The sequence below is a fragment of the Podarcis vaucheri genome, assembly GCF_965113315.1.
Source record: "Podarcis vaucheri genome assembly, chromosome: 7".
Classification (NCBI taxonomy): domain Eukaryota; kingdom Metazoa; phylum Chordata; class Lepidosauria; order Squamata; family Lacertidae; genus Podarcis; species Podarcis vaucheri.
Window position 1 is genome coordinate 7100587 of NC_138765.1, and position 24477 is coordinate 7125063.

Below are 24477 nucleotides of genomic sequence, written 5' to 3' on the forward strand. Positions count from 1 at the left end.
AAACCCCTGGGTAAAGCACGTTGGCATGAGGGATGGGCTCTCACTGCAGGGCTGTCCCCAGAATTAATAGAGCTGCCTTTGCTCTTCCATACCCTCCAACATTTCTCCAACAAAAATAGGGATATCCTAAGGAAAAAGTCCCATGGACTGCAAGAAGATCAAACCTCTCCATTCTGAAGGAAATCAGCCCTGAGTGCTCACTGGAAGGACAGATCCTGAAGCTGAGGCTCCAAGACTTTGGCCACCTCCTGAGAAGAGAAGACTCCCAGGAAAAGACCCTGATGTTGGGAAAGATGGAGGGCACAAGGAGAAGGGGACGACGGAGGACGAGATGGTGGGACAGTGTTCTCGAAGCTACCAGCATGAGTCTGACCAAACTGCGGGAGGCAGTGGAAGACAGGAGTGCCTGGCGTGCTCTGGTCCAGGGGGTCACGAAGAGGCGGACACGACTAAACAACAACAACAAGGAAAAATGGGACGCGGGTGGCGCTGTTGGTAAACCACAGAGCCTAGGACATGCCAATTAGAAGGTCGGTGGTTCGAATCCCCGCGACGGGGTGAGCTTCCGTTGCTCGGTCCCTGCTCCTGCCAACCTAGCAAATGCCGTTTACCTTCCCACTGGAGCGGTACCTATTTATCTACTTGCACTTTGATGTGCTTTCGAACTGCTAGGTGGGCAGGAGCTGGGACCGAACAACGGGAGCTCACCCTGTCGTGGGGATTTGAACTGCCGACCTTCTGATCAGCAAGTCCTAGGCTCTGTGGTTTAACCCACAGCGCCACCCGTATTGCTATGTATGTATAAATAAATTTATTATTACTATTATTATTGCTATTATTATGACTATGACTATTACTATTGTTACTATTACTATTATATACCAGGCCGCCCTACTTGCAAACTGCCCTGTGGAAAGCATCCTGATGATATTGATATTGATCCTGATGATATACAATATTGTTTGTACCTTGATAATGCATATTGTGGTGTCTATGTGTGTGTGTGTGTTTGTTTAAATGTACTGTAGTTCAATCTCACTTGTGTAAGCCAACTTGGAAGGGTTTGTATCCTGAGGGGCAGGATATGAATAACTGCAATAAATAAATAAATGCTCTCGTGATAAAACCATTTAAAATACAAGCTCAACCCAGCTCTGGGAGGTGGGGGAGAGAAACAGCTAACCGCTGGGGAGACAGAGGTAGCGACAACAACCACACAGCCTCTGCTTCTCGTCCACTTCGAAGTCCTGCGTAAAGATCACCTGGGTCTTTGCTGCTGCTCACCAAAAAGACAAGGTCCTCTCTGAAGAGGGTGCTGCGAAAAATAGAAGCCTTGTGCTAGGACCTTTCTGTTAAACACTCCTTGCGGCTTCAGAAAACAAGTGTCCGTGATCCCTTGAGCCAACGGAAGGGTTTGAAACTGGGTTAATTTGGGAGAGGGGAAACTGGCCCTCCACATACTTGTTGGACTACGACTCCCATCATTTGTGACTGTTGGCCATGCTGGCTGATGGGATTTGGAGTCCATTTGGAGGGTCATGGGTTCCCCAGTCCTAGAGACAGAATACAGTGGTACCTCGGGTTAAGTACTTAATTCATTCTGGAAGTCCGTTCTTAACCTGAAACTGTTCTTAACCTGAAGCACCACTTTAGCTAATGGGGCCTCCCACTGCCGCTGCACGATTTCTGTTCTCATCCTGAAGCAAAGTTCTTAACCGAGGTAATATTTCTGGGTTAGCGGAGTCTGTAACCTGTACAGTGGTACCTCGGGTTACAGACGCTTCAGGTTACAGACTCCGCTAACACAGAAATGGTGCTTCAGGTTAAGAACTTTGCTTCAGGATGAGAACAGAAATTGTGCTCCGGCGGCACAGCGGCAGCAGGAGGCCCCATTAGCTAAAGTGGTGCTTAACCAGAGGTACCACTGTATGCTGTTTTTGCATATCTGACCTGTTCCTTACTCCAGGAAGCTTCAGGAAACTCCCATCAACCCTTGTTCAAATTGTCCGGCCCCCCATTCCCAATTCTTCCTTGCGTAGCTGAGAATGGGACGCAGAAACCCTTGTTTTTGAGGTTCCAGCCCCAGCTTTTCCAGGTAAAACTGGGAATATCCCCCTTGCACAAAATGCTGGAGAGACTCGGCCAGTAGGGGCACTGTTGAGCCAGATGGACTAATGGTTTGATTCCGCATAAGGCAGTTCTCTATGATCCTGGCGACTTCCCTTCTCTCCTACCCTTTCCCCCCACAAAGATCCAGGTCCTTACCGACAAGTGTTGGAATAGCCACGCACGCATAATGTTTGTGGCCACTTTGGGGAAGATCCCTCTTTTCTTGTTCCGTTTTTTGTCTCGGTCTAAGTCGTCGTCATCTCCCGTGCTGGGGGAGGCCACGCTGTTGTCTAGACAGTCCCCTGCGAGGAAAAAAGAAGCAGAAATGGAGAGAGAAAACCCTTTGAGAAAGATGGTCGGAGAAAGAGGCCCAGAAAGTTTGTACCTGGTGTGGGGACTAAATCTGCTGTGGTTCAGTTAGAAAGAGGTTTTGGAGTCATACCACATGTGGCCACTAGAGGGAGACATGGTATCAAGCGTCGAATGCTAGAGGCCCTCTAGAGGCTAGTGGTGGAATTTCACCCTTGGGAGGACTGTTGTAAACTGAAATCTGTGATGAAATCAGGGTCTTTAAGAATAGTGAGCCTCTAGATAGTTTCCCCTTCTCCCCCTACTCACTTTGACCCGCTCACGCGCATAGCTGGCTGAACATTACAGACCCAGCTGCTACATTGCAGCTGTAAGAGCAGGAAGGAGGTTATGGATATGAATTGCTTTGATGGATCCATATGGTTTAGAATACTGCTACACACAGCAACCAGACAGACACGATCAGGCATTCATGAACAGAATATAAAGGTAATATATGTCCTATATTTGTCCCTGCATCTGGAATGGAGGTCTTTTTAAATATCTTGGCATACAGTCTTTGATTTCTAAACCAGAAGCTAAAAGCAAATTGTGCCGGGAACACATCTGAACTAGCCCTGTGGGGACTGAGTGTGTTATTTGGGGGCAGGAACAGCCATCGTAAATTGATCATTTATCCTCCGTGAATTTGTCTAATCCCCTTTTGAAACTATTCACGTTGGTGGCCACCCTGGCTCTTGTGGGAGTGAGTTCCATAGTAGTTTAACTGTGAAAAGGACTACTCTCTTTTGTTTCCTGGTTAGCAGGTGTTCCTCGGATCTGGCCACCATAGATGACCGGCTAACCCTGTCCATTAGGCAGGCATTAGCAGTCATGGTGGAGGGACACAGGTGGCACTGTGGGTTAAACCACAGAGGCTAAGACTTGCCAATCAGAAGGTCGGCAGTTTGAATCCCCACGACAGGGTGAGCTCCCGTTGCTTGGTCCCTGCTCCTGCCAACCTAGCAGTTCAAAAGCACGCTAGTGCAAGTAGATAAATAGGTACCGCTCTGGCGGGAAGGTAAACGGCGTTTCCGTGCGCTGCTCTGGTTCGCCAGAAGTGGCTTAGTCATGCTGGCCACATGACCCGGAAGCTGCACGCCGGCTCCCTCGGCCAATAAAGCGAGATGAGCGCCGCAACCCCAGAGTTGGCCACGAATGGACCTAATGGTCAGGGGTCCCTTTACCTTTACCTTTGATTGCCTTGGTCTAAACAGCACCCTTGTATCATATGAAGTGCTATGCATATACTTCCACTCACCCCCTTTCCTTCTTTGCATTCATCGCAGGTTCCCTTCCACACACACCCCGGCCGTCCATGACACAAACACACATTAATATCAAAGTCTATTCATCATTTTGTCTAAGAACTTCCTGTGTCTTTTTAATTTAATTTTGTGTTCTTGAAAAATGTGCCGCTCCCTCGGCCAATAAAGCGAGATGAGCGTCGCAACCCCAGAGTCGGCCACGACTGGACCTAATGGTCCGGGGTCCCTTTACCCTTTACTTAGCAGTCATGGTAGAGAATGTGTCTTGCATGCAAAAAGTGGCTGGTTCAAGCTGTAGCCTCTCTAGATGTCAGCACTGGTCTGGTGAGCCCTCATCAGTCAGAGCAAACAGCAGCGAGTTAAGAGGGATAAAGCAGACAGACGATCCGTCAATTTAAGACGGGCTGCCTCCGTCCTTGAGGCAGAGCCGACTGTCACAGGGTGATCAGTCAGGGCCCGTAACACGTCCACTGGATCAACACAAAAGGAGAGAGAAATGGCGTACACGATCAAGGGTCTAGAAGCCTAGCCTTATGAGGAATGGTTGAAGCTGGGTATGTTTAGCCTCAAAAAGAGGAGATATGATGGCCATCTTCCAATAGCTAAAGGCTATCACATGGATGTATGGAAGTGAGAGCTGGACCATGAAGAAGGCTGATCGCCGAAGAATGGATGCTTTTGAATTCTGGTGCTGGAGGAGACTCTTGAGAGTCCCATGGACTGCAAGAAGATCAGGCCTATCCATTCTTCAGGAAACCAGCCCTGAGTGCTCACTGGAAGGACAGATCCTGAAGCTGAGGCTCCAATACTTTGGCCACCTCATGAGAACAGAAGACTCGCTGGAAAAGACCCTGATGTTGGGAAAGATGGAGGGCACAAGGAGAAGGGGACGACGGAGGATGAGATGGTTGGACAGTGTTCTCGAAGCTGACCAAACTGTGGGAGGCAGTGGAAGACAGGAGTGCCTGGCGTGCTCTGGTCCATGGGGTCACAAAGAGTCGGACACCACTAAACGACTAAATAACAACAAATCACATGGAAGATTCCAACTAAACACTAGGAAGTACTTTCTGACAGTAGGAGCTGTTGGACAGTGGGACGGACTATCTTGGAAGGTTGTGGACCCTCCTTCCTTAGAGGTTTTTAAGGTTTGGACAGACATCTGTCATGGATGCTTTAGCCAAGATTCCTGCATTGGAGGGGGCTGGACTGAATGACCCCCAGGGTCCCTACAACTCTACGATTCTATACTTGGCCACAGACATCTCCTCCGCTCGCAAGTAGACAAGACAGGGAACAGGCTCCTCCAGACATGGTTGGACTCCCAACCGCTCTAGCCAGCAAGGCTAGTGGTTAGCGATATTGGGAGCCTGTGGTCCAGCAATAACTGGGAGGCCAAAGATTAGCCATCAGATTCCACAGGGAGGCACCAGATAATGACCCATTCCAGATATCAGATAATTAACCAGCCTCAGAGGTGGTGAGAACCTATGGCACTTTGCTGATGCCGTTTTTTTATATATATATAAAATATTTATTAAAGTTTCAGAAAAAGGAATTACATAAAAAAAGGAATTACATAAAAAAGGAATTACATAAAAACAAAAAATACAAGAATAAAAGACAAAAATAAAAATACAAGAAAAATACAGAATAGGTACACTTACAGAAAAAAGAAAAAAAGGGAAAAAGGAAAAATCAACCTATCCATATCTTACATTCATATCCTTGTTTCCCTGACCTCCTCATACCTCCCTTTTTTGTATTCCAATTCAATTAAGTAATCCAGCAGTTTCTTTCCCTCCTTATTATCCTGATCTTTGATCTTAATATATTATAACATTAAATTTTTACCTATTTAGAAATCCAATTTTTCCATATTCTTTTATATCATGCTGTTGTATTTCTCATCACCCCTGACCATTAGGCATGCTGGCTGGTGCTGCTGGGAGATGGAGTCCAGCAACGCCACTCTTGCAGTGCTGGGGTGGGATGTTTGAGTTGGTTACTCTGGTGGTTGGATTCCGCACCCCTGATTGTTTCGTTTTATTCCATACTTTTTATGCTGTAACCCTGCTCTGGGATTTATCTTAGTGGAAAGAAAATTATGACGAATCGCCCTAAATCAACAGCAAACATCTTGGGGGAGGCACCTTTATTTGGGGCCGGGTGTGTGTGTGTGTGTGCCTTGTGTATTTCTTTCTTATGAACTGCGTGCGTTTCTCTGTACATCTGTTTGTTTGTTTGATTGATTCATAGAATTCATATCCCGTTGGACTGAAAAGTCCCAAAACTCTCAAAACAGTTTACAAGAAGAATAAATCAATGAAATTATCAATAAAAAACCAACATTTTAAAGCCTTTAAACAACAACAATAAGAAGAAGCTAAAATCCAGATTAAAACACATGCCAACGTCCTACATAGTTGCTTTATAATGTATGCTGTAATGTATGTTATAACTTATGCTTAAGTTTTTAAATAGGCTTGGAGACCTTTCTGTATAACATATACAGTGGTACCTCGGGTTAAGAACTTAATTCGCTCTGGAGGCCCGTTCTTAACCTGAAGCTGTTCTTAACTTGAGGTACCACTTTAGCTAATGGGGCCTCCTGCTGCTGCTGCCACTGCCGCGCAATTTCGGTTCTCATCCTGAAGCAAATTTCTTAACCCGAGGTACTATTTCTGGGTTAGCGGAGTCTGTAACCTGAAGCGTCTGTAACCCGAGGTACCATTGTACAGTCATACCTCATGTTATGTTTGCTTCATGTTACGTTCTTTCAGGATACATCCCACAGTGACCCGGAAGTACCGGAAAGGGTTACTTCCGGGTTTCACTGCTTGCGCATGCGCAGACGTGCATAATGACATCATGCGCATGCGCAGAAGCAACAAATCACAACCCACACATGTGCAGACGCGCCGCAGAACGGATCCCGTTCGCAACCAGAGGCACCACTGTAACAAGTTTTAATATCATGAGGAGGCAAAGGACTTGGAAGACCCACCCATTTTAAAGCCAATGCAATTCTGGGCTGCATCAGTAGGAGTATAGCATCTAGATCAAGGGAAGTAATAGTGCCACTGTATTCTGCTCTGGTCAGACCTCACCTGGAGTACTGTGTCCAGTTCTGGGCACCACAGTTCAAGAAGGACACTGACAAACTGGAACGTGTCCAGAGGAGGGCAACCAAAATGGTCAAAGGCCTGGAAACGATGCCTTATAAGGAACGGCTAAGGGAGCTGGGCATGTTTAGCCTGGAGAAGAGGAGGTTAAGGGGTGATATGATAGCCATGTTCAAATATATAAAAGGATGTCACATAGAGGAGGGAGAAAGGTGGTTTTCTGCTGCCCCAGAGAAGCGGACACGGAGCAATGGATCCAAACTACAAGAAAGAAGATTCCACCTAAACATTAGGAAGAACTTCCTGACAGTAAGAGCTGTTCAACAGTGGAATTTGCTGCCAAGGAGTGTGGTGGAGTCTCCTCCTTCTTTGGAGGTCTTTAAGCAGAGGCTTGGCAACCATATGTCAGGAGTGCTCTGATGGTGTTTCCTGCTTGGCAGGGGGTTGGACTCGATGGCCCTTGTGATCTCTTCCAACTCTATGATTCTCTGATTCTATGAAATCTCACCTCACTGAATGGGCTTAGGGAAGGCACTCTCAGTCTCTCTCTCTCTCTCTCAGGGATGGCGGATTACTAAGGAAGAACATGCTGTGCTGAGTTTATTTGAAATACATCCCATAATTCAGTGGCAGACTTTGGGCTCTGAAATTTCAGTGACGTAAAAATTCGGTGCCCCCTGCCTCTCACACTCCGTTCTACAGTATTGTTTCGGCGCTCCCTGCAGGGCGGCACCCGGTCGCACTTCCCTCAAACCACCTCTGCATAACCATGAAAGGTTCTGAAGATGAGGCAGTGTGGTTCAGTGGTTGGACTGTTGCTTTAGGACCAGGAAGAACCAGGCAGAGAGCCCTGCTCAGCCCTGATGCTCACTGAGTGACCGTAGGCCAGTGGTTCTCAAGGGTGTGGTACGCCACACTGGTGTGGCAGGGGAGCAGAGCACGTGTGGCAGGAAGGTTCAAGGATCATTGAAGAAACACTTAAACATTTCAGTGTAGTATAGAGGGGGAAAATTATTTGATATCCCGCTTTATCACTCCCCTTCAGGAGTCTCAAAGCGGCTCACAATCTCCTTTTCCCTTCCTCCCCCACAACAAACACTCTGTGAGGTGAGTGGGGCTGAGAGACTTCACAGAAGTGTGACTGGCCCAAGGTCACCCAGCAGCTGCATGTGGAAGAGCGAGGAATCGAACCCGGTTCACCAGATTACGAGTCCACCGCTCTTAACCACTACACCACACTGGCTCCCACATAGTTGTGTTCTGTGTTATAAATCAAGCACGACCAGGAGCCGTTCCATTTCATTTTCCAATGTATTTCTCAATAATAAGAAATTCTGTGTGGAGCGAGCCTTCCTTCTTCTTCTGAAAACATGGCCCAGATAAAGAAGTTTCAGAACCACTGCCTTAGGCCCATCAATCACGTTCTCAGCCTAGCCTTACAAGGTTGTCGTCGTCGGGATGATTAAAAAAGGAAGGGCAACACCTTGAGCTCTTGGGGGCGAAAGGCGAGATTTAAAAGCTATTAAAATAAGGTTTCTTATGCCACACAGAAGCAGAATTAACAAGGAAAAACCCCATTGACTTCTGGCCGTTTTGAGTCAACCTCCTTTCCTAGGCTCTCAGAAAATTGAAGATAGAACTTCCTTCCTCCTGTCAATGCCCAAGGAAAGGAGAGGGGGACCTGCAGTGTGGAACCCCCTGCTATCACACGCTCCCCGCCTCCCTTTGCACACAAGCCTCGCCTAACAAACATAAAATCCCGTCTCTTCCCCCCCCCCACCCGCCCAATCCTAGCCCAATGGAACAGCTGTCATGCTTTTATATCCTCCGGCTAAAAGGCAGCTTAAAAGCCCTGCCTGGAGGGGGAAGTAAATTATGCATCAGAGAAAGCGCTGCTGTCGGGGGCTTCCAGCAGACATCACCCGTGTCCCCACTTGATCACTGGCCCCACCCTGCTTTCCTCCCCTCTCCCGCTCTCCTCCCCCCCCAAATGCAAAAAGTAAAACCCATTGCCCTCTGTTTCCAGAACTCTGCTTGCGGAGGGGTGCGCAAGGACAGTTCTTTGCAAAAACTGCAGCAGCTCTTTGCAAAAAGAACAAAACCAGGAGGGCGATGCAGTCGGGAGGTCAAGCTTTTCCAGGCAAGCCCCAAAGCCAAAATTCTAAAATAAAAAGGCTGCAGCAACGTCACTGCAGTGAGATTTGCACAACGGCAACAGAGCCTCACCAAAAGAAATTTGGGCAAATTGAGCACTGTCATCATTTTATTTTTATATTTTTTTGCAGATCACAGGATTAGGGACTTTGATAAGGTCAGGCAGCGCCCTTCTACACCTTTCTTGTCTGCTTACCACATTATACGTGGATTTATGGTTTATGATTAGACTAGGCAGAGCAGGGGTTGGGGAAACAAGAGTGCTTCAATGAGGCTCTCACTTCTGTATTCTGCCACAGAACAGACAGTGCGCACTCTTCCTAAATGAAGAAACACAATATCTGAACCTAGAAAAAAACAAGCTTTTGTATTCCGGGTGCTTATTTGATTAATTGTCTGTCTTTTATCTAATTAAGTTGTAATAAATGTGCACATTACCAAAAATAGATCCCATTTTGAAATGATTTGCAATTTAATAAATGAAAGCTGCTGCTCCTTATTTCAGGAAAGAGAAGGCTTTGATTTTTCTACTTTCCCATTCCCCGTTGTTGGTCACATACAAGAACTAGTCTCAAAACATAAACAAGCAGGAGTCTTAACGTCCTAACCCAGAATTAAAATGTGCCTTTGATTCTTTTGCTTAGCCAGCACTAATCAAATTACAAAAAGATTTTGTTGACTAACCTATTAGTGAAAGGTTGCAGTCCTAAGATAAAAATGCAGCTCTCTCATGTGTCCTCACTGCAGTATTCCCCCATTTCACAGATAGGGGAAACCGAGGCTTAGAAATGGTGACTTTCCAGTGGAACCGGATGTGGAAAGAGGTAGGACTTTAGCCCAGGCCTTCCCAGATCATCCAGAGTTTCCTTATCCAAAGTACAGTGGTGCCCCGCAAGACGAATGCCTCGCAAGACGGAAAACTTGCTAGACGAAAGAGTTTTCCGTTTTGGAGGTGCTTCGCAAAACGAATCTCCTATGGGCTTGCTTCGCAAGACGACAATGTCTTGCTAGTTCCTGCTGGTTTTTTTTCCTCCCCCCTTTTTTCTAAGCCGCTAAGCCGCTTATCAGCTGATCCGATCAGCAGATAAGCCGCTAAAAGCTGCTAATAGCGCTAATAGCGCTAATACGCTAATCCGTCAATGGGCTTGCTTCACGAGACAAAAAAACCGCTAGACGAAGAGAATCACAGAACAGATTCTTTTCGTCTTGCGAGGCACCACTGTACCTTTAGCACCACAGGGGCACAGATCCCAGCCTAACCTAGTTGTGTGAACACATTGCTATAATTATTATTTATAATGGGATAAAAGAGCCTGATCACAGAGGAAAATCCCTCTAATGTCTCACCTCACCCCTAATTTACACACCCTCCAACATTTCTTTGATGAAAATAGGGACGTCCCATTCCATAATGATAATTTTACTATTTATACCCCACACATCTGATTGGGTTGCCCCAGCCATTCTGGGCAGCTTTCAACAGACATAAAAACATATTTTTTAAAAAAATAATAAAACATAAAAAACCCTTCCCTGTACAGGATAAATCCATACCCTCCAACATTTCTCCAATGAAAATAGGGACATGCAAAGGAAAAGCAGGACATTCCGGGATTGAGTCAGAAACCAGGATGGCTTCTCTAAATCAGGGGCATCCCTGGAAAATAGGGACACTTGTAGGGTCTGAATATATTCCCCTACTCTAAGAGTTGGCACCTGGAAGCCACCAGACCATGGGGTGGCAAACTAAGGCCTGGGGGCCGGATCCAGCCCAATCGCCTTCTCAATCCGGCCCGTGGACGGTCCAGGAATCAGCATGTTTTTACATGAGTAGAACTGCTAGGTGGGCAGGAGCAGGGACCGAGCAACGGGAGCTCACCCCGTCGCGGGGATTAGAACCACCGACCTTCTGATCGGCAAGCCCTAGGCTCTGTGGTTTAACCCACAGTGCCACCCGCGTCCCTTTCCTAAATTTACCAAGCCCTTTATTCAGTACTCAGTAGCACAGTGTGCTTCAAATGTGCTTTAGAGGTGTACACAGTAAAGAGTTGGGTTAATGCACAGGAACTTTTAAGTGCTAAGTGCCCTGAGAGAGAGGCAGAGAAGCAAAGCTCACCTAGGGTGAGAGACTAGGAGAGGGAAGGAAAGCCCTCAGGTGAGAGCTGGGAGACTCTGTTGTTTTCTATAGGGAGCTAGGATCCAGAGCTACCTTTGACAAAAGTTTCTGTATCTGTGGGCTGTCTTTGTATTTTAGATACCCTGCTGCTGATTTTCTCGTCTATTTATGCTGTTGCTTTTATGAGAATTTGCGTTTCATTGTGCATTCCTTGGGACGCAGGTGGCCACAGAGCCTTGGACTTGCCGATCAGAAGGTTGGCGGTTCGAATCCCCGCGACGGGGTGAGCTCCTGTGGCTCAGTCCCAGCTCCTGCCAACCCAGCAGTTCGAAAGCTCATCAAAGTGCAAGTAGATGAATAGGTACCACTCCGGAGGGAAAGTAAACAGCGTTTCCGTGCGCTGCTCTGGTTCGCCAGAAGCGGCTTAGTCATGCTAGCCACATGACCCGGAAGCTGTACGCCGGCTCCCTCGGCCAATAAAGCGAGATGAGCGCCGCAACCCCAGAGTCGGCCACGACTGGACCTAATGGTCAGGGGTCCCTTTACCTTTTTATGCATTCCTTAAAATAATTGCATTTGTATAATTATTTTGAGTTGGATGTTACATAGATGTTACGTTGTGAAATTGGTCTTGCATGCTGCAGTTTTCTGGCGAAAGGTGGCATATTATTATTATTATTATTAAACCCATTGCTACTTAAGCTGGGGCTGGTGTGTGTTTGTGTGAGGCTTTTGTTGCATGCATCTGTCCCCCTGCAACTTCCCATGCGCAGCCACAGAAGCTGACTGAACCAGAGAAGGAATGGAATGTCGGGCAAAAATGTCGGCTGATCAAGTCGCTGGTGGGCAGGAAGAAACACCCCCCTTCCCCCTGCATTTTGCTTTGCAAAAAGCAAGCTGCCCCTCCTCTTCCCATTTAGGCGCCGACCCCTTGACCCTCGGAACGTCACCATTCAGCTTGGAATGAGAGGAGAGGGCACACACACACACGCACACACACACACACACACACGGGGCCGGCTATTTTCTGTCCCTGCCATGAGTAACCAGGCCTGTCTCTGGAGGCCTGCAGACAGGTTTATGGATGTCCGGTCAGACAAAGAGAATACAGGGCTGTCTCCAACCAAGCCGTGCTCAAAGTAGACCCATTGCAATGAATGGCCCAAGCTCAGACTTGTTCATTTCAGTGGATCTGCTCTGGGCAGGACTAGCATGGGGTCAGGCCAATGCTTAGTGGTTAGAAGAGCAGGGTGGGGAACTGGGTCAAAAAATGGGTGGGCTTCAGCTGGTGATGGTCTCTCAATGGGTGGTGCCTTCAAAGCTCTGGGCGAACCCCCACTCACACTTTGGAACTCCTTGCCAATTGATCTCAAGCAGGAACCTTCACCGAAACCTTTCCAGCACCTGCTGAAAACATTTTTTTCTTTTGGCAAGCCTATCTAGGTACGATGAATGCGGATGGGTGTTTTAATCTGGTTTAAAAAAATTAAAATTAAATGGTTGTTTTGAACTTTTCCTGCCTGGAAGAACTGATGTAGCCGGCTTGTGCCACAGAAGGAGAGAGGTTGGGTAGAGCAGGGGTCAGCAAACTTTTTCAGCAGGGGGCCAGTCCACTGTCCCTCAGACTTTGTGGGGGGGCGGACTATTTTTTTTTTGGGGGGGTGAACAAATTCCTATGTCCCACAAATAACCCAGAGATGCATTTGAAATAAAAGCATACATTCTGCTCATGTAAAAACACCAGGCAGGCCCCACAAATAACCCATAGATGCATTTGAAATCAAAGGACACATTCCACTCATGTAAAAACACGCTGATTCCCGGACTGTCCGCAGGCCGGATTTAGAAGGCAATTGGGCCGAATCTGGCCCCGGGGCCTTAGTTTGCCTACCCATGGGGCAGAGCTTAATTCACACTCACCAGCACCATATTTGCTTCCAAGCTCTCCAAGCAGTCAAAGGAAGCCACACTCTCCAGGCCGGAAGCATCTCAAAAACCAGTCCATCCAATTTCACCACTCCTTGCTGGTTTGCAAGGGATTAGCAACTGGGCTGATGACTAACTTTCCTAAAGGGCACTGTGCGAAAGGGAGTGAAGGGGTAGTGAACGAAAATGTTAAGTCGTCGTCCCTGCACACCAGGTCTCCTAACACTCCTCTTTTACCAGCAGGCAAGGACCAGGATGGAGGCAGTGTCCGTTCTGCCCGGACACTGAGGTCCATCTCCGAGGGTCTTCTGGTGGTTCCCTCGCTGAGAGAAGCCAAGTTACAGGGAACCAGGCAGAGGGCCTTCTCGGTGGTGGCGCCCACCCTGTGGAACGCCCTCCCACCAGATGTCAAAGAGAAAAATAACTACCAAGTTTTTAGAAGACATCTGAAGGCAGCCCTGTTTAGGGAAGCTTTTCATGTTTAATAGGTTATTGTATTTTAGTGTTTTGTTGGAAGCCGCCCAGAGTGGCTGGGGAAACCCAGCCAGATGGGCGGGGTATAAATAATAAATTATTATTATTATTATAAGACAGGCCATTTTGTGGGGAGGGGGGTGGGAAGTCAGCAGGCTAAATCTCCTTCCTTCTCCTAGGAGGCCTCGCTCACCCCATCGCTTCTAAAACCTGGATGCTGTTTCTCGATTTTCCCAGGGCCATCTACCCCTCCTCCCACTCTGGTCCTCCTCGTCTCCCCCTCGCCCGCTCCCCCCTTGCAAACCCTCCCATTGGAGGCTGACTTCTGCGCTCTGCAAGGTCTGGGGAGGAGGAGGTTCCACGGGGCGGCTTGCAGCTCCGCCGCAGTGACTCCCAGGGCGACCCCCCAGCTTCGAGGGCTGACAGCACCCCCCTCCTTTTGCCTTTGCTTTCCCTTTCTTCAGTTGGATGCCCCCATTCTCAGGGTATTTGCTCAACAGATGGCGACTGCTGGAATGCAGAGGCCCGTGTGTGTGTGTGTGTGTGTGTGTGTGTGTGTGTGTGTGTGTAAACGCTCACACTCTAATTAGCATAACTGCGATCCCCGGCTTTCTGCGGAACATGCTCGCAGGTGTTGTAGGCGGGCTCACGCCCTTTCTGCACATGCGCAGAGATTGCAAAACGCAGATGGGAGGCCAGGATGAATCTCCTTCCTGGCTTAGGGCACGGGGAGGGAAAGCCTAACGTTGGTACACAGGGGTGCCTCCCTTGCAACGCTCCAGAATCTGGATGAGAGAGCACAACACAAGCCAGTTTGTATCGTCCCCCCAATAAAACACCCCACCTTAGCACGGGTTTGACCATAATTTCTTGCGATGGAGAGATCTGGTTTCGCACATTTTTGCTCATAGGCCTGTTCTGTTCTTACAGTTGCCTGTGGGATGGTTTGTTTTTTTTAAAAAAATCAGCGTGAAAATTCATCCTTAAATACTTGTTTTCATTTACCTTGGGTTGAATGTGCTTCAGGTTGAGCGCTTTTGGATTGCGCTCTACGGCAACCCGGAAATAATGGAGTGTATTACTTCCGGGTTTTGCCGCTCGTGCATGCACAGATGCTCAAAATGACGTCACGCGCATGCGCAGAAGTGACGAATCGCAACCCACACACGCGCCATTGCGTCTTACGTTCCATTCAGGATGTGGATGGGGCTCCGGAACGGATCCCGTTCGCATCCCGAGGTACCACTGTACTTATTACAATACTTGCTCTCTCGCAAAACGAGCGTTTCGGAACACACCTCATCTGAAGGCATGCCCGTCGAAATCCGTTTTATTCTAAATGAGACATTTCTTTCGTCCGAGAATCGTACACCGCAAAATTCAAAGGACTGTCGAATCCAAAGAATAATTGCGTCCCAATCAAATACATTGGCCGATAAGATACAGATTACATCGTTCAGTTCGTAGAGCTCAAATTCCTGAAGCACTGCTGATAATTTCTGCGCTAGGTTTGGGTGGCCTTGGCTCCAGGAGCAAACTTTGGGAGTCTGGCACCCTGAGCGAGGCCAACATTTGCTGCTCGCAAATGGATCTTCTCAATCATGGATCTTCTCAATTTTGAACCCCCGTTGGCTCAGTGCCCTGTGCAGGGGAACCAACCACAGTGCTCTAAATCCAGCACTCCTTGGCACAGTTTAAGGGTATGCAGGTAAGCTGGGGTATGTTAGGAATCCAAAGGTATACCCCCCCCCACCTTGTCTCTGGTCGAGACCACTATGCAAAGCGTAGTTTCTCTGATGTGCCCTATCTTCTTATTTTCTGAGAGCCTTTGGTCCTACAACTGGGGTCCCAAAAGAAGTGCAAGTAACTGGATGTGCTCACATTCCCCTCTGCTCAGCCTTCCCTCTGCCCTCCTCTCCAACTTTTACTGACTTTCCCACATAATACACTGCTTAAATTTAGATGGAAAACTCTGTAAGGCCCTCTTTGCTCTGCAAGCAGCTGCATATGTTTTAGAAAAACAAGACAAGTGCCGTATTTTTCGCTCTATAAGACGCACCAGACCATAAGACGCACCTAGTTTTTGGAGGAGGAAAACAAGAAAAAAAATATTCTGAATCTCAGAAGCCAGAGCAGCAAGAGGGATCGCTGCACAGTGAAAGCAGCAATCCTTCTTGCTGTTCTAGCTTCTGGGATAGCTGCGCAGCCTGCATTCGCTCCATAAGACGCAAACATATTTCCCCTTACTTTTTAGGAGGGGAAAAGTGAGTCTTATAGAGCGAAAAATACGGTACGTCCCTCTATTCCAGACTCGACTGGCCCCCCTCGCTTCATCATAACCGGCATCTTAGTCCCAGAAGCATCTCATCGCTGGGTGAAAGTTTGCAGTTGCAACGTACAAATTACTCCAGTGTGCCATTGTTCTTCTGCTAAGGGGCCGCGATTTTACAGAGGGACTCCCCCCCCCCATAGCCAGCTCGATGCAACTCTCCTGTACAAATCCTGACTCAGTTATAATCTTATGAGGGGGGCTCAGCCGAGCCACCATTTTCTTTGCCTCAGCCTCCATCCTTCATTATTATTATTTTGCAAGACCAGTCTCATAAATAATGGCCTGACACACAGGGCTGTGGCGTAGATCATAGAATCATAGAATCATAGAGTTGGAAGAGACCACAAGGGCCATCGAGTCCAACCCCCTGCCAAGCAGGAAACACCATCAGAGCACTCCTGACATATGGTTGTCAAGCCTCTGCTTAAAGACCTCCAAAGGAGGAGACTCCACCACACTCCTTGGCAGCAAATTCCACTGTCAAACAGCTCTTACTGTCAGGAAGTTCTTCCTAATGTTTAGGTGGAATCTTCTTTCTTGTAGTTTGGATCCATTGCTCCGTGTCCGCTTCTCTGGAGCAGCAGAAAACAACCTTTCTCCCTCCTCTATGTGACATCCTTTTATATATTTGAACATGGCTATCATATCACCCCTTAACCTCCTCTTCTCCAGGCTAAACATGCCCAGCTCCCTTAGCCGTTCCTCATAAGGCATCGTTTCCAGACCTCTGACCATTTTGGTTGCCCTCCTCTGGACATGTTCCAGTTTGTCAGTGTCCTTCTTGAACTGTGGTGCCCAGAACTGGACACAGTATTCCAGGTGAGGTCTGACCAGAGCAGAATACAGTGGCACTATTACTTCCCTTGATCTAGATGTTATACTCCTATTGATGCAGCCCAGAATTGCATTGGCTTTTTTAGCTGCCGCGTCACACTGTTGGCTCATGTCAAGTTTGTGGTCAACCAAGACTCCTAGATCCTTTTCAGATGTACTGCTCTCAAGCCAGGTGTCCCCCATCTTGTATTTGTGCCTCTCATTTTTTTTGCCCAAGTGCAATACTTATTTTTTTTGCCCAAGTGCAATACAGATGGCTGAGTTAATACGAAAGCAGAAATGAGGAAGAGGAGCACTGTCTGCAAACAAGTCTGCTGCGAAAAGCATTGCTGGCTACAGAGATTTTGGAGAGATTTGGAGATTCAGGAAGCCTTGCTCTTACTCAGGACTGACTTTGCCTGCCTTCGGTTAAGTCCTTCTACAGTACCACTCTTCCCAGACTGAAGGCAAATGAATTAAGCTGGATCTGATGGGAGTTATAGTTCAAAACATCTGGAAGGCCCCAGGCTGAGCAAGGCTGCAGTGTTTAAATGCTAAGAACAACTATCATGATTATGGTAATCGTAACTGACTTTTTCAACTCAGTTTCTGAACTTTCGTTGCCATGTAACAATAGTTTATTGTCAGGTTACCTGGTTCATTGTTGGTACAGTGGTGCCTCGGTTTTCGAACACCTCTGTTGACGAACATTTCGGTTTCCGAATGCTGTAAACCCAGAAGTAAACCCAGAAGTTTTTGAACTCGCCTCGGAAGTCAAACATGCCACACACCTTCCGTGTTGAGTTTTCCATATTCAGTTTCCGTATTGAAGCTTCCATACTGAGTTTTTGGTTTTTGAACGTTTCAGAACTTGAATGGTCTTCCAGAACGGATTATGTTTGAAAAACGAGGCACCACTGTATTTTGTTATACAGTATTATACAGTTATTTTTCTCGAGCTTCCCTATTTTGTTGGCCCGTGTCAAATATTTTTATTTGAGGTGGATGTCTTTTCTTTTTCTACAATTGTTCCCTTAAATTAAATTCTTTCTTTGCTGTATTAGCGCTGTTGGTCAAAGACATCACCTTTCGGACCTTCTTTAGATCCTTAATTCCACCTAAAAGGCTCTCTCTGCAATGCTCTCCTTACCTTGAGCCCACACAGAAAATCCAGGACCACGGAAGCAGAGCCTTTCTCCTCCCTCCAGCATCCACTAAACCTACCTTGTTCGCTGGAGTTATCGCCGCTCTGTGACGCAATCCCACCGCTGGAAGGTCCCGGCGTTCCCGAGTGCGTGGATCCCGTCTCATCGTGGTCCCGGATCCAAGAGTTGTTCTACAGGAGAAAGGAGCACATATGGCAAGGTTAACTGTGTGAGTGGACACCAGGAGGTTACCCAGATCCATGTTTTCCTTTCATTCCCAACCCAGGAAGAATGGTTATCAGCAGAAGGGTAGATTAGATAGATAGATAGATAGATAGATAGATAGATAGATAGATAGAGTGAGTTATGGAAAAAATCTAGGTGTGAGGCTGCTCAGTCACCCAGCTCGTCGGGCAGAGCCCGTGGGTCCCTGCGGAATAAAGGAAGGATTCCAGCCAACCGGAGCAAATTGCTGTAGACCAAGGTTTATTGCGCAATAGGTTCAAAGAGCAAATCTGAAAGAGCGAACTTTTGAAACTTTCCCACCATATCCCAGAATACAGTTCATACAGCACCATTGCTACATCACTGACATGTCACAAAAGGGGAGGGGTTAACCTTGGCAAACATGTCCAGACAAGTCCTTGGTACAAGTTTATCATAAGCAGACATGGCAGGGCAAGACTCAGGTATAAGATTAGCATAGGCAAATATGTCTTAAGTACCCACCACCCAAAAGTACAATAGAAGTTCCTTTGCATGTCTGGAGCCTGAGGCGAGCCAGGTGATGAGATTTGGCTTCCTTTGGCTAACAAGGAGCCCAGCAATTGTCACCTCTGAGAACTTCCTGAAGTCCTTTCTCAAAGGGAAAAGCTTTGGAATGGAGGAAACTGGGAAAGGAGATGATTTTATATTATTTTTAAAGCTAGGTAACTTCCCTGAGCTGTCAAGTTGAAAGGATACATTCAGGCATAATATTTGTAATATTTAACTTTAAAGATGTGCCCCCCCCCGGTATTTCCGTAACAATAGATAGATAGATAGATAGATAGATAGATAGATAGATAGATAGATAGATAGAACCCTTCATCTGTCATCTGCAAGGCAATTCTTATTCCTTGTGTGTTCCGTGAATGGCTTGGAAGAGAAGCTTTGCAAGAACTGAGCCGATCCTTGAATGTCCTCAGTTGTCCCAAAGGCCATGCAATCAGAGTCAAATCTATATTGTATTCTTTATTAAACTAATTAGCTAAGTATTTCGCCTCCCCCACCCATACCTCAAGGCAAGGTACAAAATGCAATGAGCGTGGCGTGGAAAACCAGTTAAGCACAACACAGAAAATAAGAGCAGATGAATGTAAAGGCCATACAAAATAGATGCCCGTGGCAGAGACCCAGCTAGGAAAACTTAAGACGGTACATGTAAACCAATTAGAACACCTTGCAATTGATTCTTTATTGACCTTGAAGCATCCCTCATCCCTGAGCGTATGACAAGGAGGAGAAAAATAGTTCTCTGGGAAAGTTTCTCTCTCTCTACCCCCACCCCGTTCCCCAGTCACTTTGGGTACTCAGTGGGTGGAAAGTTAGCCATGTGGCCCCTGTTATGGGAACTGTAGTCCAACAATGATTTGGAAGGCACCAAACTGCCTGCCCCCAATCTGCACCCCCTCAAAAGTCCCCCCAATATCCCTGCAAGGTAAAGGTAATGGACTCTGACCATTAGGTCCAGTCATGGCCGACTCTGGGGTTGCGGTGCTCATCTCGCTTTATTGGCCGAGGGAGCCGGCGTACAGCTTCTGGGTCATGTGGCCAGCATGACTAAGCCGCTTCTGGCAAACCAGAGCAGCACATGGAAACGCCGTTTACCTTCCCGCCGGAGTGGTACCTATCTATCTACTTGCACTTTGATGTGCTTTTGAGCTGCTAGGTTGGCAGGAGCAGGGACCGAGCAACGGGAGCTCACCCCATCGCGGGGATTCGAACCGCCAACTTTCTGATCGGCAAGCCCTAGGCTCAGTGGTTTAACCCACAGCTCCACCCGCGTCCCGTCCCTGCAAAGGAGGCTGGTATTATTAGTATCCCTAGTTTGTTTGTAAACAGGGACAATCAGAAAGCAAATTCTTTCCTACCCTGACCCTGTGCAGACAGGAAGAAACGAACGGACAAAATATAGCTCAGTTGGTTAGAGTCTGGTGCTGATAACGCCAAGGTTGCAAGTTCGATCCTCGTAAGGGACAGCTGCGTGTTCCTGATTGCAGCAGGTTAGACTAGATGATCCTCAGGGTCCCTTCCAACGCCACGATTCTACGAAATTTGTTTTTCCTGGCAAGGGTGGCAACTTCACCGGTTCGACTTTCGCCTGTCCAGAGGCTGCTGCCGGCTCAGGGAATCCCGACCATGGGGCAACTCCCTTATCCGCAGCTCCCAGTTCCTTCTCCCATGCAAGCCTTTCCCCCCCTCCCCATAAATCCTTTAAGGAGGAGGCCAGGATTTAGCAGGGATTTCCACAACGCCTCCGCTGGGGCTGTAATTATTTTGACCCCCCCTCCCTCCCCTTCCCTTGCCCAATTGAAGAGAGTTCAAAGGGGGACACCGGGCCTCTGGCGCAGCTACCGAAGGGGCTCGGATTGCAGCCCCCCGACTTGCCGGGGGACTAAAACAAAGCCCCGGGGGCCCCGCGCCCCCGCCCCGCCCTCTCATACCCTCCCTGATTAACCTGGCAGAGCTGATCACAGGAGCCCCACAAGCGAGAGGGCTAAGGGGTTCAAGGGGTTAAGGAGCTGCGGATTTCGAAAGCGAACCTAACACTTGTAGACCACAATAAACGGGAAGGGAGGGGTCAGGGGGTCGCTGTTTCAAACTCTAGGAAGCGAAGGTAGCAACACTAGCGGTTAATTAAGTGCAGGCCCAGCAGCTTCTGCCCAAAGCGGATTTCGCGAGAGCCGCTTAAGAGTCAAGTCCAGGGCTGAGATTTGTCTCCCCATCTTAAGGACGGAGGCTTAAGCATGTTAACGGGGGTGGGATTTGAATTTCCAACAATTATTATTTGGGATATGAACATTCCCCACCTGCCCAGCCCGCGCCCAATCGTGGAACTGACGGCCGCAGCAAAAGCCACTACCTTTATTTTTTTTTAATTTACAGTGGTACCTCAGGTTACATACGCTTCAGGTTACAGACTCCGCTAACCCAGGAATCGTGCTTCAGGTTAAGAACTTTGCTACAGGATAGGAATAGAAATCGTGCTCCGGCGGCACAGCAGCAGCGGGAGGCCCCATTAGCTAAAGTGGTGCTTCAGGTTGAGAACAGTTCCAAGTTAAGAACAGACCTCCAGAACAAATTAAGTACCGTACTTAACCCGAAGTACCATGGTAATAATAATAATAAATTTTATTTATACCCCACCCTCCCCAGCCAGAGCCGGGCTCAGGGCGGCTAACACCAATAAAATCACAGTAAAAACATAATAGGGAAAAAGGGGGGGGGGGACAATTTAAAATACAGGTTAAAATGCAATTTAAAATGCATTAGCTATTGCATCCGAGGGCTTTCAATATGTGCCTAACCTCCCCCTCATTTTATTTTTTTTAAAAAGAAGTCATCTGAATTTCCCATTTTTACCCTTTGACACTGAAGGTGTCTATACTTAGACCTGCCCTGTTCTCCCAATTATAAATTGCTAGGGCTAATTTTAACACTGCATTTTTATTATTTTTACACCTGCTGTGGGACCTTCTAGTGAAGGGCAGGTAAGAAGTGCGCTTTGGGTGGGCCTCCATGGCGTGTAACGTTTGCCTGGCTTTTACCCAGGGCCAAGCCTTGACTGGGGCAGGCCATGCCCTGTGGAACTCCTTGCCAATAGAAGTTTGGCAGGAGCCATCCCTATCCTTTTTTTTAATGCCTTCTAAAAATGGTATTATTTAGACGTGCCTTTCAAAACCTGAGATTCTCACTGCAGCACTGTGTGTTATCTTCTTGTATCAAAGTGTGATTTTTAATACAGTGGTACCTTGGGTTAAGTACTTAATTCGTTCCGGAAGTCTGTTCTTAACCTGGAACTGTTCTTAACCTGAAGCACCACTTTAGCTAATGGGGCCTCCTGTTGCTGCTGCACCGCCAGAGCACAATTTCTGTTCTCATCCTGAAGCAAAGTTCTTAATCTGAAGCACTATTTCTGGGTTAGTGGAGTTCGTAACCTGAAGCGTATGTAACCTGAGGTACCACTGTAAATAAAAAAAAATAAAGGTAGTGGCTTTTGCTGCGGCCGTCAGTTCCACGATTGGGCGTGGGTTGGGCAGGTGGGGAATGCTAATATCCCAAATAATAATTCAAATTCTCAATTCTTAACCCAGAGTACTATTTCTGGGTTAGCGGAGTGTGTAACCTGAAGCGTATGTAACCTGAAGCGTAGGTAACCCGAGGTACCACTGTATTATTATTATTATTATTATTATTATTATTATTATTAATCAGAACCTCCATGTAGAGGCGCAGTGTACCTGCGATAAAGCGGGGTGTGGGGTGGAAAAACAGGGTCAGGCCACCAGGCCTCGCTTACAGGCCCCCTTATGCAGTCGCTGGAGATGGGAGAACGCTGATCTCCATCCAACACGGACTTTCTTTCCCCTTCATGTTCAGTGTGGAAGAGGAGATGAACGGCTAAGAAAGGAGTCGGTCCTCAGATGCTGGGCTGCGGATGTTGCTAGAATTAGCCTCCTCCCCCCCCCCGTCTGCTTGCGCCAACCCCCCCCAAAAAAAACCCCTCCACTCTGCGAAGCTTCCAGCCTGATAGCCCCGGGGCACATTAAAAATGCAAGGAAGTTGCTATAGGCAAATGAATGTGTTGACTGCATTAGCGGGGCTTGGGAAAAAATGAAAAAGTTGGCGGGGCGGGGAGGGGAAGGGAGAGATCAGGGGCATTGCAAGAGGCGACCACGTCTCCTTCATTACCAGCTAACTGTCAGGGGTAATTATTTTCCAAATGTACGACCCTTTTCTTTCAAACTCATGAATGTTGCAAGGAGAGATGGGTTCCCCCTTCCCCCACTTCCCTTACAGGGGAAGGGGCGAGAGTAGCCATACGGGCTGGGAGAGGAGGGGTTATATTTATTTTACACCATTATTAAGCACTCCCCCCCCCCAAATTAAGGTAGACCAAAAAGAGTGGAGGTATGGAAGTGAGAGCTGGACCATAAAGAAGGCTGATCGCCGAAGAATGGATGCTTTTGAATTCTGGTGCTGGAGGAGACTCTGGAGAGTCCCATGGACTGCAAGAAGATCAAACCTCTCCATTCTGAAGGAAATCAGCCCTGAGTGCTCACTGGAAGGACAAATCCTGACGCTGAGGCTCCAATACTTTGGTCACCTCATGAGAAGAGAAGACTCCCTGGAAAAGACCCTGATGTTGGGAAAGATGGAGGGCACAAGGAGAAGGGGACGACAGAGAATGAGATGGTTGGATGGTGTTCTCGAAGCTACCAGCTTGAGTTTGACCAAACTGCGGGAGGCAGTGGAAGACAGGAGTGCCTGGCGCGCTCTGGTCCAGGGGGTCACGAAGAGTCGGACACGACTAAATGACTAAACAACAACAAAAAGAGCGGGAAGCGGCTTGAGAGATAAGCTCGATTTTGTAGGATGCAAACACACCATTCCTTTCTCACCGCCCATCAGATGGCTTTTTGAAGCAAGCAGAAGCTGGCTAAACCTGTTAGGAGACAGGACAGGGTGTGGGCGGTGCGTGGAGGGATCCCAAAGTCAGCTATATTTCAAAATGCTTTATGTGAGACGTCAGGTAGCCTGAGGATATCCAAGTGTGATTTCTGCGCCTCCGTCAGCCTCGGCAAAAATTAGCGCCGCGCGGCAAAACACGCACTTGCAGGTGAAAGGTTCGCACCCTCGAAACTCCAGCTAGGGCTGCGAACAGCCTCTGTCCTAAACATTGGGGAGTCGTCGGTGGTCTGTGGGCAAGATGGAGACCCTTGGCCTAATTCTGTATGGCCTGGTTTCAAGGGCCGCCTCTCTGCAAGTGGTCACTTCAGATCTGTGGCAAAAGCGAGCTCTTCCCTTGTCTGACAGCCAGTTGGGCGGAGAGGAAAACAGGGAGGGCGTCGGCACCCCCCACATTTGCTTTGGCCCCACCTATAGGAATAAGAATTTTATTATTTATTTGCCTCTCTACTGACTAGGTTGCCCCAGCCACTCTAGGCAGCTTCCAGCAAAATATAAAAAACACAACAGAACATCAAACTTTAAAAACATCCCTAAAGAGGGCTGCCTTCAGATGTCTTCTAAAAGTCAGATAGTTGTTTATTTCCTTGACATCTGGTGGGAGGACATTCCACAGGGCGGGTGACACCACAGAGAAGGCCCTCTGTCTGGTTCCCTGTAACCTCACTTCTTGAAGGAAGGGAATCACCAGAAGGCCCTCGGAGCTGGACCTCAGCGTCCGGGCTGAATGATGAGGATGGAGACACTCCTTCAGGTTAGACAGTCAAATCTCAGTTGTCGAATGTAATCCGTTCCGGAAGACCGTTCGACAACCAAGGCATGGCTTCTGATTGGTTGCAAGAGCTTTGGAACGTTCAGGTTCCAAAAAACATTCAAAAACTGGAGCATTTACTTCTGGGTTTCCGGCGTTGGGGAGCTGAAATGTTCAAAAACGGAG

At 47.8% G+C, this 24477-nt stretch overlaps 1 protein-coding gene across 1 annotated transcript in view; it reads right to left on the reverse strand.

The window, feature by feature from the left end:
* The window catches only part of MEIS3 (Meis homeobox 3), an 81549-nt gene that overhangs the window by 17790 nt on the left and 39282 nt on the right, over window positions 1-24477 (reverse strand). Inside the window, exons 7-8 of the mRNA XM_082231272.1 lie at window positions 17890-18001; window positions 2266-2411 (exon numbers count right to left, since the gene is read on the reverse strand). Coding sequence (XP_082087398.1) covers window positions 2266-2411; window positions 17890-18001 — 258 coding nt within the window. The remainder of the gene's footprint in view (window positions 1-2265; window positions 2412-17889; window positions 18002-24477) is intronic.